The sequence below is a fragment of the Thunnus maccoyii genome, chromosome 12, assembly GCF_910596095.1.
Source record: "Thunnus maccoyii chromosome 12, fThuMac1.1, whole genome shotgun sequence".
Lineage (NCBI taxonomy): Eukaryota > Metazoa > Chordata > Actinopteri > Scombriformes > Scombridae > Thunnus > Thunnus maccoyii.
Window position 1 is genome coordinate 30,153,105 of NC_056544.1, and position 14,738 is coordinate 30,167,842.

The 14,738-nt window shown below is 39.4% G+C and overlaps 1 protein-coding gene across 1 annotated transcript in view; it reads right to left on the reverse strand.

The window, feature by feature from the left end:
- Window positions 1–1,736: 1,736 nt before the first annotated feature.
- The window catches only part of tmeff1a (transmembrane protein with EGF-like and two follistatin-like domains 1a), a 102,858-nt gene continuing 89,856 nt past the window's right edge, over window positions 1,737–14,738 (reverse strand). The window contains exons 7-10 of the mRNA XM_042427839.1: window positions 13,170–13,229; window positions 5,041–5,164; window positions 4,763–4,924; window positions 1,737–3,497 (exon numbers count right to left, since the gene is read on the reverse strand). Coding sequence (XP_042283773.1) covers window positions 3,413–3,497; window positions 4,763–4,924; window positions 5,041–5,164; window positions 13,170–13,229 — 431 coding nt within the window. The 3' untranslated portion in view covers window positions 1,737–3,412. The remainder of the gene's footprint in view (window positions 3,498–4,762; window positions 4,925–5,040; window positions 5,165–13,169; window positions 13,230–14,738) is intronic.

Below are 14,738 nucleotides of genomic sequence, written 5' to 3' on the forward strand. Positions count from 1 at the left end.
TACATTTTATGGACCAAACAACTAATCAATTAATTGAGAAAATGATCGACAGATTAATCAGTAATGAAAATAATCATTAGTTGCTGCCTTACAAGTGAGATTGAGGTTTGAATACTGCTGGAACAAATACCACAGAAATCAGCTTCAGCTTCTAAAGGTCAAACTCTATTAGTTCTCCAACCTCATGAATACTGAACATCACAAATATACAATTGCAGTCACTCACGTCAACGTGGTATTTACCATAAAACATAAATTTAAATGTATTATCAAGTGTGAAAAAGCTGATCAGAAGGAACCAAAATTTTCAGTTTGAGAGTGCTGAGGTGGGACAGAAGAAGCAAGACAATTCAGTGAAAATGTTTTGGAAAATTTGCAGGAAAATTATGTGATTTTGATATAAAACACACAAAAATGCATAACTGGACAATCAGTATAATAACAGGTAGTGTTACAGTAAACTCAGGGACACAACACAGAAAAGGCATTTTCATTCATGGGACATCAAGTTCCCATCGACATTGCTGGAGGACCGAATCAGATTTTTTTTGGTCTGCCATGTGACTACGTATGTACAGTATCTGTTTGTCTTCACTGTTCAGGCTAATATTAAGACTATAACATTAAAGCTAAGAGGCTTTAATGATAGCGAGGCAGCTGCACACAGCTAACACCTGCAAGACATGTATCTGATCACATGTTGGACATGATATTTATACAGTATAGTATCTTTTGAATATTGACTATCCACCTTATTACTAGTCCCAGACAACTTCTGGTTATTCCTTTTACTGAACTGGCGTCTGTGGGGGTTAGCGGGATGCTAAAAGTGTCTTCGCTTTTCTCCTTGGGGAGAATAAATGACATGGGAACAAAACCTGTTACACCTTAAACAGGATCATGTGATCTTACCTCTGCCTTCTACTACTGAGGGATGAGTGTGGTGTCAGCTAACATACAGCACATAGACTGTATATAAAGATGGAAGTCATGACAGCTCCCCAAAAGTGAAGACAAAATATCACGATCGCCCCCTGGTGGCTGGTTGCAGTAAAGGTCGTAACTTTCCCAACGATGGTTTCTGTCATTTTAGGTAGTTCTTGTTCTTTGCGTGGACGATAAGACTAGAAAGGCGCTACATAAATGCAGTCCATTTACCATTCTTATCACGCTGATGTATGTTCAATTGCAGTTTTCTGATAAGTTTGTTTTTATTTGACAATATAAAAAGGGGGTGTGACGACAAGACCGACAGTTGTGACAGCCGATCACAAACCTCTGTCAGACGGCGGGACGGCTCGGGGGGGTTGTGTCCCTTGGGCTGTCATCCCGCCACCCAACTCTAATGCGCAAACTCCGGCTCAAAATGACGTCACACAAGCAAGATGACAGCTTCTGGAAAGGAGATATTCTGTCTTCACTGCTGATGGTGAAGCGATCTGAAAAGCTCTGAGGCTCATCAGTGTTTCTATAGTGACAAAGACAGACCGGTTTTGTTAAAGGAGTTAGAACTGAATCTTATCTATCTGAAAGCAAGGTGCGTTTCCACATACATAAAATCATCACTGGCAGAAGGCAGATGTATGATCATATGATCCTGTTTAAGGAAAAAGTTTGTCATTTTGGCTAACTATCGCTAGTTAGCTATAGCTAACTTAGCTTAGCACAAAGACTGGGCGCGGTTGAAAACAGCTAGCCTGGCTTTGTCCAAAGGTTACAGAATCCACCTACCAGCACCTCTAAAGCTCACTGATCAACATGTTATATGTTGTTTGTTAATCTGCACAAAAACAAAACAACTAATCGTTGTTATACGGATCCTAATAATATTACTTCCTTCTCATTTAACTCTTGGCAAGAAAGAGAATGATTGTATTTCCCAAACTTTTTTCTTGTGTGACAGGCTGTGTTCATTCATCATTTATTTCCCAAACTAACTCTCACAAACGCTGGTTCACAATAATAACCAGAGGTTGCACCCATAATTGTCACAAGGTCTCATGGAGCAAGGAATAAGGTGGAAAGGGTTATTATAGTTAATTTTTCGTAAGGGATCCTTTGTGCTTGGAATGTCTCGCTGAGGACCAAATGCAAAACTAAACAAACAAAAATAAAAAAAAAGACAAAATTATTCTCTCACATTCAAAAAAAAGCCTTGATTACAGCCATCTCAGCAACTAAGACTTCTTCCAATTACATGAAAAATATCATTAAAGTTGACCTCAATGTGCATTCAGTCCTTTCAAACTGCCTTCAAACCCCCAAAACAGCAGACAGCCCTTCCTTTACAATCCTTCAGATATACAGACAGAGATGAAAAACATTCCTGCCTCTGAGTGTTACAATCAACACGACTTTCTTCCCCTTAAAGCAAAATTATATTTTAGAAGTTTCCCCTCGTCAATGATGTCTGTGTTCTTTTTTTTTTTTGTCGTTTTCTAGCAGGGATAAAAACAGCAGACTGATTTTTTCAAACATTACACATTCCTTTCTTTATAACACAGAGTATTTCCTCCTCCCTCAGTGTCCCTCACCATGTCCTCCCTTCATCATCAGTCCCACTTTTTCGGATTTCCACCTTGCCGTCAGCGGTCATCGGATACCCGGCGACGCAGAGATGGCGGAGGCGTCGAGGCCGTCAGCTTTTCTTTTTAAAAAGTTAAAACTACACCACAGTACACAGTTTTCACAAGTCATGCGAATATACAGGAACTAGAATTCAGAAAGCAACTTTTAAAATAAAGGTTAACATAAGAAGTAAAAACTACTTTAAATGAAAATAATTATAATAATAATAAATTATTAGCTCGTTTAAACACAGTGAAGTATTTAAATGGAATTTCATACCAAAGAATAAGAAGTGTAAACATATCTATCTGACTGGCTGGCCCCTCTCACCTCCTACAAACAACAAAAAACAAAAAAAAAACTGCATTTGGTGATCAGCTGCACATTATTAGTAAAAAGTGAAACAGAGAGGGGCGTAGAAATAAATCATTTTCAATAAATAGCACATTCCAGAGGGGCAGACATTACTCTGTTAGCCAGTTTGCCAAAGGTACCGTATTTATAAAGCATTCAACAAAACCTCTAATGAAGCAGTTAAAAGTAATTAAGAAAGCAGACATGGCAACGATGTAAAGTGACGGCGGGTTTTGTCGATTCGGCTCCTCTTGGTCTTGCGAGAAAAAAAAAGAAAAATCTTGATCGCGTAAATCGTTGCGCAACAATTCCATCCAAAAACAAAAAAAAAGGAGATAAAATAAGGCCCCTTAAATAAATATTATCATTCTTCTTCTTTATTTATGGTTTCCCAGGAGAAACAAAAATTTAATACCACACATCTACTGTTAAAAAATGGTATTCCCACGTCGTAAGAAAAAACTTATCAAAAAAACGCAGACAAACACGGCTATACCATCCTGGAGTTTGTGTCCGAGGAGAAGTGTCCGAGGTTTTGTTTTTGCCGACGGCCTCTGTTGTTTTTTGGACATTTCCTAAAAACACAAAGAGACAAAGATTCATAAAATTCTGTTATCAAAAAGTTTGAGCTAAAACTTTACCTTTAATAAACTGGTTAGCGAATAACCGCATCATTTTGAGATTCCTTTAATGTATTTTAATAAAAAGACTTCTTTTACTGTCAAACGGCTGCCAAAAACCTCTAACGTTGAAAAGAGAAACTGATATTTTTCAGAGTGAAGTCGCTCTGAAGAGAAAAATGAGGCCAAATCAAATCCTGTTTAAGTCTCCTTTAGCTTTAAGCCTCAAACTGTCACCTGCAGCTCCGTCCTCCCTCCTGACAGACATCACACCTACACTTCAAGAGTGATGGAGGAACAACGAGGCTGCATTCACAGCTGTTCAGAGCTGTTTGTCTGCACCGTTTTCTGTTTTAGTTCAGTTGGTTTGTCCGACTGAGAGCAACAATGTTTTCGGCAAATAACAGGAGAAGAGACATCGGAAAATGTGTCTCCACAACTCAGAAACAGGATGAAAAAAGGCAGAATAATTGTGCAAGAAATGATGTGTTTATATTACAGTTTTACACAATATGCACGTTATGTATAAGAGGATTATCATCGCGCATTATACTGTGTTATTATGTACTTTCAGTATACGTCTGCAGGTTAACAGTGTGGATTAAAGCTGCTGTGCTGGAAAATACCACCATCTTTTCATCATTATCTTCCCCATGTGCCCCTGTTAGCTCAAAGGGATTAAAACACCATTATGACCATTATGAAACCAAATCTCTGAAAATATACATCAATATTAATAAATTAATATTCGCAATATTAGCACTATGCATGCATTTGATGACATGCATTTGTCTTTTTCATATGGTTTTCTTTTCTTTTAAAGCAAAACTATAAATAAATAAATAAACTGGAAATTTAGTCCATAATTTAACACTTAATAATGATTTAACTGTTTTATTTTAAAGAGATAATTAATGGATAACTTCATGAATTCAATCAAATAACATATAAGCTATCATTTAATAAAAACCTTCAGGTTTTCAATGTTCCCCTTTTAAATCAAAACATCTTAACATATAATCCGTTAATTTATTCTTTAGTCAACTCCAAATTTTGAGGGGAACCACTGAATAACACCATAAATTCATCATTAATGGATTTGTTAAATACCTTAAAATAAATATGTTAAGCATGTAACCCTTAAAATCTCCTTTTTTTTGTTAATTAAAGGCATTTGAAATTAAAATTAAGAGTTTATTTTTTTGTGGATGCTGCCTTACCTTGTGATGCACATCACCACGGCAACAATGATGGCGATCTGCACGGCGCCGATGATGGCGGCAATGAGGACGTAGTGAAGCTTCTGTCCACTGGGAACCACGTAGAGGATGTTGAAGTCCTGAGGCTCATCACACTGAGGACCTTTGTAGCCGGAGTCACATCTGCAGATTACAGGAGTTTAGGTTCATAAAAACAAACATCTGGTAATATTATAAATATTAGTAATAGTAGTTAAAGCAGTAACAGTGTAATACAGACTCAGTAAAGAGTCACAGACCTGCAGGTGGCCATGTTGTATTTGATCTCACATGTCCCATGAACGCAGAAGCCGGCGTAGCTGTCAGCGCAGGGGATCGGTATCCCGGCGTAGAAACCGTCGCTGTGGTCCAGACCTTTGGTCTCTAAAAAAATTAAAAACAAACAAACAGGCAAAAATCTTTTATCACAGCTGCAAACACCTGAGCATCTGATAACTGGAGCGCTGGATGATGGTTTCAGAGCAGCTGATGTGTCGTGATGAGCTGGTCTTAATCTCTCTAGTCATTAAATGAATGAAACAGCAACAGGAAGGAGGCTCAAATGACAAAACAAACAAGCAAAAAGATAACATTGTTTGGTTTATTAAGCTGAGTTCAGGCAATTTCACAGGAAGTCTGCATGTTGTTTTTACAACAGTAATTCAATCCTGTGCAGATTAATGTAATGTGTGATTATTACAGAGCAGACTGGGTGAAACCAAACGATTATTTTCCAGCATTATTAGATATAAAAATGTGGAAAAAATGAAAAAATTGCATATAAACGATCAAATTGATGTCCAGTGCAATGAAATGTGTTCTATTGCATTATGTGAGACACAATTATTCACACAGAATGCAACATAATAATAAATCACTCAGTTTTGTTGGTTAAGCAGCATGGCTATATGGATGGGAATGTCAGTTTGTTGGTCCATCACTTTGGTTCAAACTGAAATATCTCAACTATTATTGGATGGATTGCCATGAAATTTGGTACAGCCATTCATGTTCCCATCGGGATGAATTGTAATAACTTTGTTCCACTGACTTTTCATCTAGCACCATCATCTGTTCAAAATTTGTCCAATACTTTGGTTTATGACCAAATACCTGCAAAACAAACGACATTTCCATCAGCTATACTTTGTGTTTAGTGCTAATTAGCAAATGTTTCATGCTGACATGCTAAACTAAGGCTGAATCCTAATGTCCACCCTCTGGACTCACAGACTTTTGTTATATGTACTGTGACGTGTTCATCATGTCAAGTCTGTGACAGCGATGGGACATCAGGACTGTTGTTTCTGTTTACTTAGTGGTGGAATAGTAGGGCTATTTGCTGCATGCCAACACTACCTCAAACCAACACAACTCATGCTCTCAAATGCATTAAGAAGGCAAGAAATTCCACCAATTAACTTTTGACAGGGCACATCTGTTAATTGAAAACCATTTGGTGTACTGTTCTATAATGTAAAAAATAGTAAAAAATCAACCCTTGAATGAGCAGATGTGTCCAAACGTTTGACTGGTACTGAATATATTACATATTATTATCCAACTTTTACATGGTCATATCTTTGCTATGAACTATGTAATCATCCAAGTGAAGTCTGGTGAAGAAAGTCAATTTGCATTCACTCTAAAATGGTGAACATTTTAAACATTATACCTGCTGAACATTAGCATGTTAGCATGCTAAGCATTTAGCTCTGTGCCTCACAGAGCTGCTAGCATGGCTGTAGACTTAGTCCTGCTAAACTCCAATTCCATCAATCATAAAACACAAATGCTTTACACATAAAGGGATTCTTCAATCATACGGAGCTGTCTGTTCTCAGTAATTCACTGCAGCAATAAAGAAACGGCCAACAAAGCAATCTGTGCTGCTCATTACAATGACTGATATGACTGTATCAAATTTACATTAACATTAAGAAAGCCTTCAATAACACCCTGTGTGTAAGGCTCACGATCTGACATGTTTATGACTACAATCGTGACAAGAAATGTTGGCGGTTTACAGGAATAAAAAAAATTAGAAGCGCTGTTACAAAAAACCTTAAATATTGTCTAATTGTCAGGAGTGTTTGGGACACTTTCATACATTTTTTCCAACCAGCAGAATACTTTACACTTTCAGTGAGGATTATTTTAGCATAAGCCTTAACTTCTGGCCTTTTACCTAAAGAACAAAGAGGATAACAAAGGTGACGTGCAGGCCTACAGCTCAGCCAGGGCTAACCTGAAAAGGGGCATCGAGAGGGCCAGGCACAGCCGCAAGCTAAGGATTGAGGAGCACTTCAACAACAACTCCGACCCCCGACGCATATGGCAGGGCATCCAGGCCATCATGGACTACAAACCCACCAACACTTCCTGCCAAAACAGCAACACCTCCCTCGTTGATGAGCTTAATAAATTTTATGCCCGCTTTGAAAAGGACAACAAGGCTGTGCTCCCTGCAGACCACCAGCCCCTAACCCTCTCCCCCACCAATGTGTGTGCGACACTGAACAGGATTAATGCATGTAAGGCTGCTAGCCCAGATGGCATCCCCGGACATGTGCTCAGGGCCTGCGCTTGGCAGCTGACTGAGGTCCTGACTGACATCTTCAACCTGTCACTAGCCCAAGCAGCTGTCCCCATGTGCTTCAAATCCACCTCCACTGCGCTGGTACCAAAACACTCCTCTGCAGCGAGCCTAATTGACTTCCAACCTGTTGCACTGTAGCGTCCCTCACTATCATGAACTGCTTTGAGAGGCTGGTCCTGGTTCACCTCAAATCCTGCTTACCACCCACACTGGACCTCCACTAAAGTGGCCTACTGCCAGAACAGGTGCATCTCCATGGCGCTACACTCTGCCCTCTCCCACCTGGACAACAGCAACACCTATGTGAAAATGCTGTTTATCAACTTCAATTCAGCATTCAACACCATCATCCCCGGTTACCTTGATATCAACACCTCCCTCTGCAACTGGATACTGGACTTCCTAAAAGACAGACCCCAGAATGTTAGATTAGACAACCTCAACCCTCAGCCTGAACACCAGGGTCTCACAGGGCTGTATGCTGAGTCCTCTCCTCTACTCCCTCTCTACCCATGACTGCACTCTTGTACATGGCTCCAATAGCATTATCAAGTTTGCAGATGACACAATGGTAGTTGGTCTCATCATCAACCACAATGAGATGGCCTATAGGGAGACAACAACCTGGCCCTCAACACCAAGAAGACCAAGGAGCTCCCTGTGGACTTCAGAAAGACAAAAGGTGGCACACACATGCCCATCCATATCAAAAGGGACAGAGGTTGAGCGTGTCACCAGCTTCAAGTTTCCTGGTGTCCACATCTCTGAGGACATCTCTTGAGCCCTCAACAACTTGACCCCTGTCAAAAAGGCTCACCAGCATCTCTTCTTCCTGAGGCGACTAAGAAAAGCTCATCTGTCTCCTCAGATTCTGGTGATCTTCTACCGCTGCGCCATTGAGAGCATCCTCACCAATTGCATCACAGTTTGGTATGGCAACTATGCTGCCTCAGACCGGAAAGCACTGCAGAGGGAAGTGAAAACTGCCCAATGCATCGCCGGTGCTACACTCCTTGCAATTAAGGCTGTCCAGCACACGCATCTGCGGAGGGCGCACAGCATCACCAGGGACACCTCTCACCCCAGCCACAGACTGTTTGCCCTCCTCCCCTCTGGGAGGTGCTACAGGAATCTCTGTTCCAAGACCAGCAGGTTCCACCTCAACCGGCTCCTTTTGATGCGAAGGAGCACACCTCTACTCTGAGCCGCCCCCGGATGTCTGAACTCCTCACCCTCTCTCTACGGCTGAGCCCAGACACTCTCCAGAGGAAACTCATTTTGGCTGCTTGTATCTGCGATCTCATTGTTTCAGTCAGTATCCAAAGCTCGTGACCAAAGGTGAAGGTTGGGACGTAGACCAAGCTTTGCCTTCTGACTCAGCTCTTTCTTCACCACAACAGTCTGGTACAACGCCTGAATTACTGGTGATGCTGCACCAATCCACCTCAACTGCCCTGTAGTGTATTCATATTTATTCATTAATCATACCACACTTATACCACTGTCTTTACTGGTTGTATCTTCTATAGTGCATCCATGTTTATACTACTGTCTATAGTGTTTATATCTGATCTACAGTGTGTATATTGTAATCTTCTTATATCTCGAGCTGTTTACTCTGCATTTCCTAGCGTTTACATTTCATACTGTTCTTACTGTTACTAGTATTCACACTGTATACATCTTAGCATATCACTCTGTTCATACTGTTCATTCTGTTATTACTGTTCATACTACATATATCTTTGCATATTCATACCTACCCTTACTGTTTATTCTATTCATATATTATACATACATACATTACACTTGCACTTCTGGTTAGATGCTAAACTGCATTTTGTTGTCTCAGTACTTGTACTCTGTGCAATGACAATCCAATCCAATCCAGGAATCTAAATCTAATAATCACTAACTGCTCTGCCACGATACCTTTACTGCTGAATTACTGCCGCTGTAATTGCAGAGTCAACAAATGTGTCATTTTAACATCCCGGGAATCTTTGTAACACTGTTCTCCAAACATCCCCGAGTGCAGCTGAAAGGACGGCATCCAGACAGAAAAACATTAATGACTGTAATTTGCTTGACAGCCCACATTTAGCTGTTTTTATTTCTCAAAAAGACAGTGACACAGAAATGATCACTGTGTAGCAAACGATGAGAGGAAATCTAGCAGCATCTCCTCCGCCTGCACGTCTTCTGTAGGGTTTGCTGTCTTTGTTGTATATTATTATTATTTGATGTTATTTTTGTTCTGGTGTGATGTTTTTTTGGCTTCATGCTCTCTGATTGGGGTTTTTAGCCAAGATTAACAGCATGGTTCCAGGGATAGAATTGTCTGTTGGTCCATCACTTTGGTTCAGACTGAAATATCTCAACAACTATCAGATGGATTGTTATTAAATTTTGTACAGACATTCATGTTCACCAGAGGATGAACCCTTGTAATCCCGTTACCTTTCCTCTAGTGCATCCATGAGTTTGACATTTGCAGTTCAGAGTGACATATCTCAATAACTATAAGATTGGATTGTTCTCTGACTTTCCCTTTAGCTCCACCATGAGCAAGAACATAGTAAGATTATCTGCTACAATTAAATCTGAAAAACCTGAAGACAAGCTAAAGACTACAAGGACTGGACATAAAGATTGTTTCCACCCCCCGGCATCGATTTTTTTAGTCTTTAACAGTCAGGAAGGAGCACAAACCTTATGACTGAGTAATCGCACAGACAACACACTGAACCACTGTTTTGTAATGTGTGGTGTTCTGGTGGTGGACCAGTCCGAAAATTCTGCTAGAATGCCAATTATCATGTGTTCTTGAACCAAAACAAACTGTGAATGGCAACCCTGTCTCCTAGAAACTACATTAATATACAACAAAATCGTTTTCCCAGTTACATTTATGTATTGCTCTAAAGTCCTTAGTTTGTGTAGAAAACGGCTCCAAAGAGTAAAAATAGCAGTAAGTTAGTAAACCGCCACTGTGCATACGCGGGAACATAGTCAAGAGGTTGTGATATATTACACAACTAGCTAGTGAAGCTCTATAAACGGGACTGCGTTTCTGAGCGTGCATAGTGGCAGGTTACTGTCTTATTGCTATTTTTACCCTTTGGAGCCGTTTCTAAACAAGCTAAAGTAACCACCGTTTTCAGGAACCAAAGAACATGTCGCCCAGTGCAGCGGTGTGGCTCACTGACCTGTTTTTAGTTTTTGGACAACAATGGAGGTCTACGTACCAGAGGAATGAGATATACCAAGCTTTGGATGCACACACAATACTTATTAGTAGATCAATTAATTGTAGGTTTGGCTTCAAACATGAGATTTATTGACAATAAAAAAAATAAAGAAAATCACCAGCCTTATCCTTTAAATAATCAATGATGCTGCTAGCTAGCTAGCTAATGTTACCTTGAGTTTAACGCCTTTTCATTAACATTTTCTTGTTCAATATTGCTATTAAATACAATATAGTGTTAATAAGTGTCATTCAATTATAGTTGTAGATAGTGACTGATAGCAGTTTGATCATAAACATAGAAACCAAAGCAGATAATTACTGGTAACAACTTGGTTTGCAGTTAACATTAACATAAACACTGTGAAACTATGAAACCTCAAAAACATTGCTCCAGCTCAACTGCCTGCAACATTAAAACATGCATCATCAATAATAATCCAAAAATATAATATGTATAATAATATAAACCTCTGAAGGAGGCCGTTTTGCACAATGAGTACTTTTGATAATAATTTTGTACTTTTACTCAAGAAAAAGCTTGAATATATGACTCATAACTGAGTATTTTTACACAGTGTTATTGTTTCTTATACTCAAGTAAAAGATATGAATACTTCTCTAAACAACACATTCTTCAGTCTTTGGGAACCTTGAGTGAAAAAAGCATCTGCTGAAGGTTAAAAAAAGGGGACATAACTATGGTTTTTCATGTATTATTGAGTTTGGATGATTTATTCACTTCAAGGACACGTCCAATGACAGGATTTTATTTGATGAAGGTCATCATCATCACCTGGACGAACCAGAGAAGGAAACACTCTCTCAGCTTTTCTGTCTCATTTTATCAGAGTCGGAAATGTGCTGCTCCGTCCTTCACAGTTTGTGTTGTTGACAATGCAGCAGATTAATCCGATCCTTCCATTGTCTGTCTTAAAACACAAAGTGAAGGAACTGACGGAGCTGCGGAGGAATCATTCTCCCCCGAGACGTTTTAGTCACTGATATCAATGCACAGAGCGAGCTGCGGATAATAAAAACCCTTTGGATTCTGTTTCATCTCCTCTTTGATCTCTAAACTCATCGTGCATGGTGCAGCCGGGTGGGTAACACACGAAAAACACCCTGCTCCACCATAATCTGTGTGTTTACTTATGAAAAATGACTGTGCCAAGGCTTAATGAACAGCGTACTCAGATTATTTTCAGTATCAGTGGAGAGTCGGAGCTGTGAGGATTTAGATTCTCCTGCTCTGTTTCTTCCTCCTGTGAGAACGATATGTGTTTTAGGAGATTTTCATTAAGTTTTATCCCGCGGTTATTGCTCCTCAGCAGGTTCAGACGCAGGTTAACAGGCTGCTGAAAGGCCACAGGAAGTTTTACCATCAGCTGCATTAAAGGCAGTAAAGTGGATTTACAGTGTTTTATATAATCCTGAAAAATGAAGTCTCTGAGGTTGTTAATGTGTTGAGTGATTTTTTAATGATGCTTGAGGCTTTTAAACTTGTTTAAACCTTCAGTGATAAAATATATAGAATTTAAAACTTGGTTGGTGTTTTATCATTTCTTTTTAGGGTAACTTTGCAACATGTTTAAAATCTTATTATGATTTTCATTTTGTTTATTCTTTATTCACTGTGGTGCGTTTTTATAATGGAGAAAAGACATTTATGAATTAAAAGTTTTATAAAAGACAAAAACAACAACATTGTGAATTAAATACTTCCATTGAAACTGTCGTCACCCCCCTTAAAATCACGAGGGCTCCACGATACAACATTGGGTTGTAACTGTAGCAATCTGTTATTTTGAGCCAGTGTTACAAACAACGAAACTGTCATAAATGTATTGTTTCTTGTATAAGATGATGTGCGTATGACATTCGAAAGATACACAAGTTATTAACTATCGATAACAAACCATGACGTGTAAATTTAAGCAGATTATAACCAGCTTTAGTTTGGTAGATAACCCGACACTAAATCTGGGTCAAAGCAACAGCTTGTCTTGAGTGGCTTTCTGTGGAACATTAACTCAGTGTTGTTTAGGTGCTATATTGACCCAAACTGGGCAAAATTTTAACCCAGTGATTTGTTTAGTGGGTACAAACAACCCATAATGCAACACTCTGTGTAGGAGCCTTTTTGTCTGGTCCTCGAATGTAAGACGACCTTCACTTTTTCAAACATAATTTCTAGATAAAAAATCCTCTTGTATCTGTACCAGTTTACTATTTTAGTTTATAAGTTCACTAACCACAGACACCTGACTGTCTCATGGATGTTTAACCTGCAATGGTCTGTGGGCTTATGGGAAATGGTGTTGGTTAAAGGATGCTAAAAACAGAAATATTGAACATACTTTCCTAGATGACCGTTCTTACTTAAACATACTGGAGTGAACAACATACTGTTAAGTAAGGTTACGTTATTTACTTACTATAATTAACGTCGGCTCGCTATAATGAAGCTGTAATCCACAGTGAGTCATGTGAACGCTGCTTGATGGGAACTTGCACATTTTTGCTGGTCATGTTCTTACCTAAGACGTTTACTTTGAAAGGACTGCCGTCGTCTTTCTTCCCCAGTTTCTCTTTGTCAGCTGTGGAGGAAACAGATGAACAGAGTCAGCTACAGACAGACAGGCAGACAGACAGGGAGAGGGAGTCTAAACCTTTGTCACCTGAAGGTTTGACTGCCTGTTAACTGTCTCGGAGCATTTTGTCTAATCTGTGTGTGTGTGTGTGTGTGTGTGTGTGTGTGTGTGTGTGTTATGTCTTCAGGACAGTCTGAGGGAAGTAGAGGACGTTGGAGGATGTTTACTCGCTGTCTGTGTCTCGCCATGTTTGTCAAAGTCGAGGTGGTGAAGGGTCAGTCTGAGCTTCAGTGTGTGTGTGTGTGTGTGTGTAGCAGTATAATATGTATGTGTGTGTGTGTGTGTGTGTGACAAGGAATAAACAAACAAACAAAAAGCAGCGGGTTTGCTGTGTTGTTGTGGTTATTTTTTCTGTCGACGGGCTTCATGTCCTCATGCTGTCTGCAGCATGAAGGAGGAGCTGCTGGGAATATTAAACAGCATACACACACACACACACACACACACACACACACACACACACACACACACACACTCATCCATTTTTAATGCTCCATCATTCCTGAAGAAATATTGACAGAAGTCTCTCCATCTTCCTCCCTCTCTCTCTCTTCTCCCTGCCACACCTCTCTTCCTCCCTTCTCTCTCCCATCAATCCCCGTTTCACACCTCCCCTCTCCTTTTTGCTCTTCCATTATATCTTTCTCCCCTTCATCCTCCCTTTATCTCTCTCCCTCCTCTCTCCCCTCCCTCGCTTTGTGTAGACTTCTTTGTGTTTATAAAGCACACACAGAGAGAGAGAGAGAGAAATACTGCATAAAAGAGAAGAAAAACAAAGCTGCTTTCATTATAATTATAAAAACATGAACAGTGAAAGCATCTACTGTATTTCTATTTCTCATGAGTCAGACTCAACTCCGTCGCTCTCTGTGTGAACACAGATGTCGACGTGTTGCTCTGCAGTAAGTGTCACGATCTCTGAAAAGAATCGTCTTCAAATTGCATGACTCAATATTTTTTTATATTAAAGGATATATATATATATATATATATATATATATATATATATATGAGGCTTCAGCAGTCTGAGTTAGTCATATCAAGTGGATATCTGACACATTTACAGTCTTTTTAGCATCAAATTCCCTCTTTGTGTTTCCTCAGTGTTTCCCTGTTGAGCTGCAGGTGGAAGTATAGTAACAAAAAGAGGAACTTTGACACTAAAAAGACTGTAACGTTGAAAGATATCTACTTGATTTGACTCATTTGAAGTTTCATATTAGCTTCAGATAAACTGTTAAATAAATTTTTGTACAGAAGGAGGACTGTTGATTTTGTCCTTCATCACTTCCATTGTGAGGTCATTATGAAGTGATCTTCTAATGGTCAGTATGAACAGGAGGAATGATTAAAGCAAGAAAAACATGTTCATTTGGGAACCTGACTGTTGTTTTACGACAGACTTGAAAAATTATGAACTTGTCTTTTAACCCTGAATGAAATGACTCCTGAGAA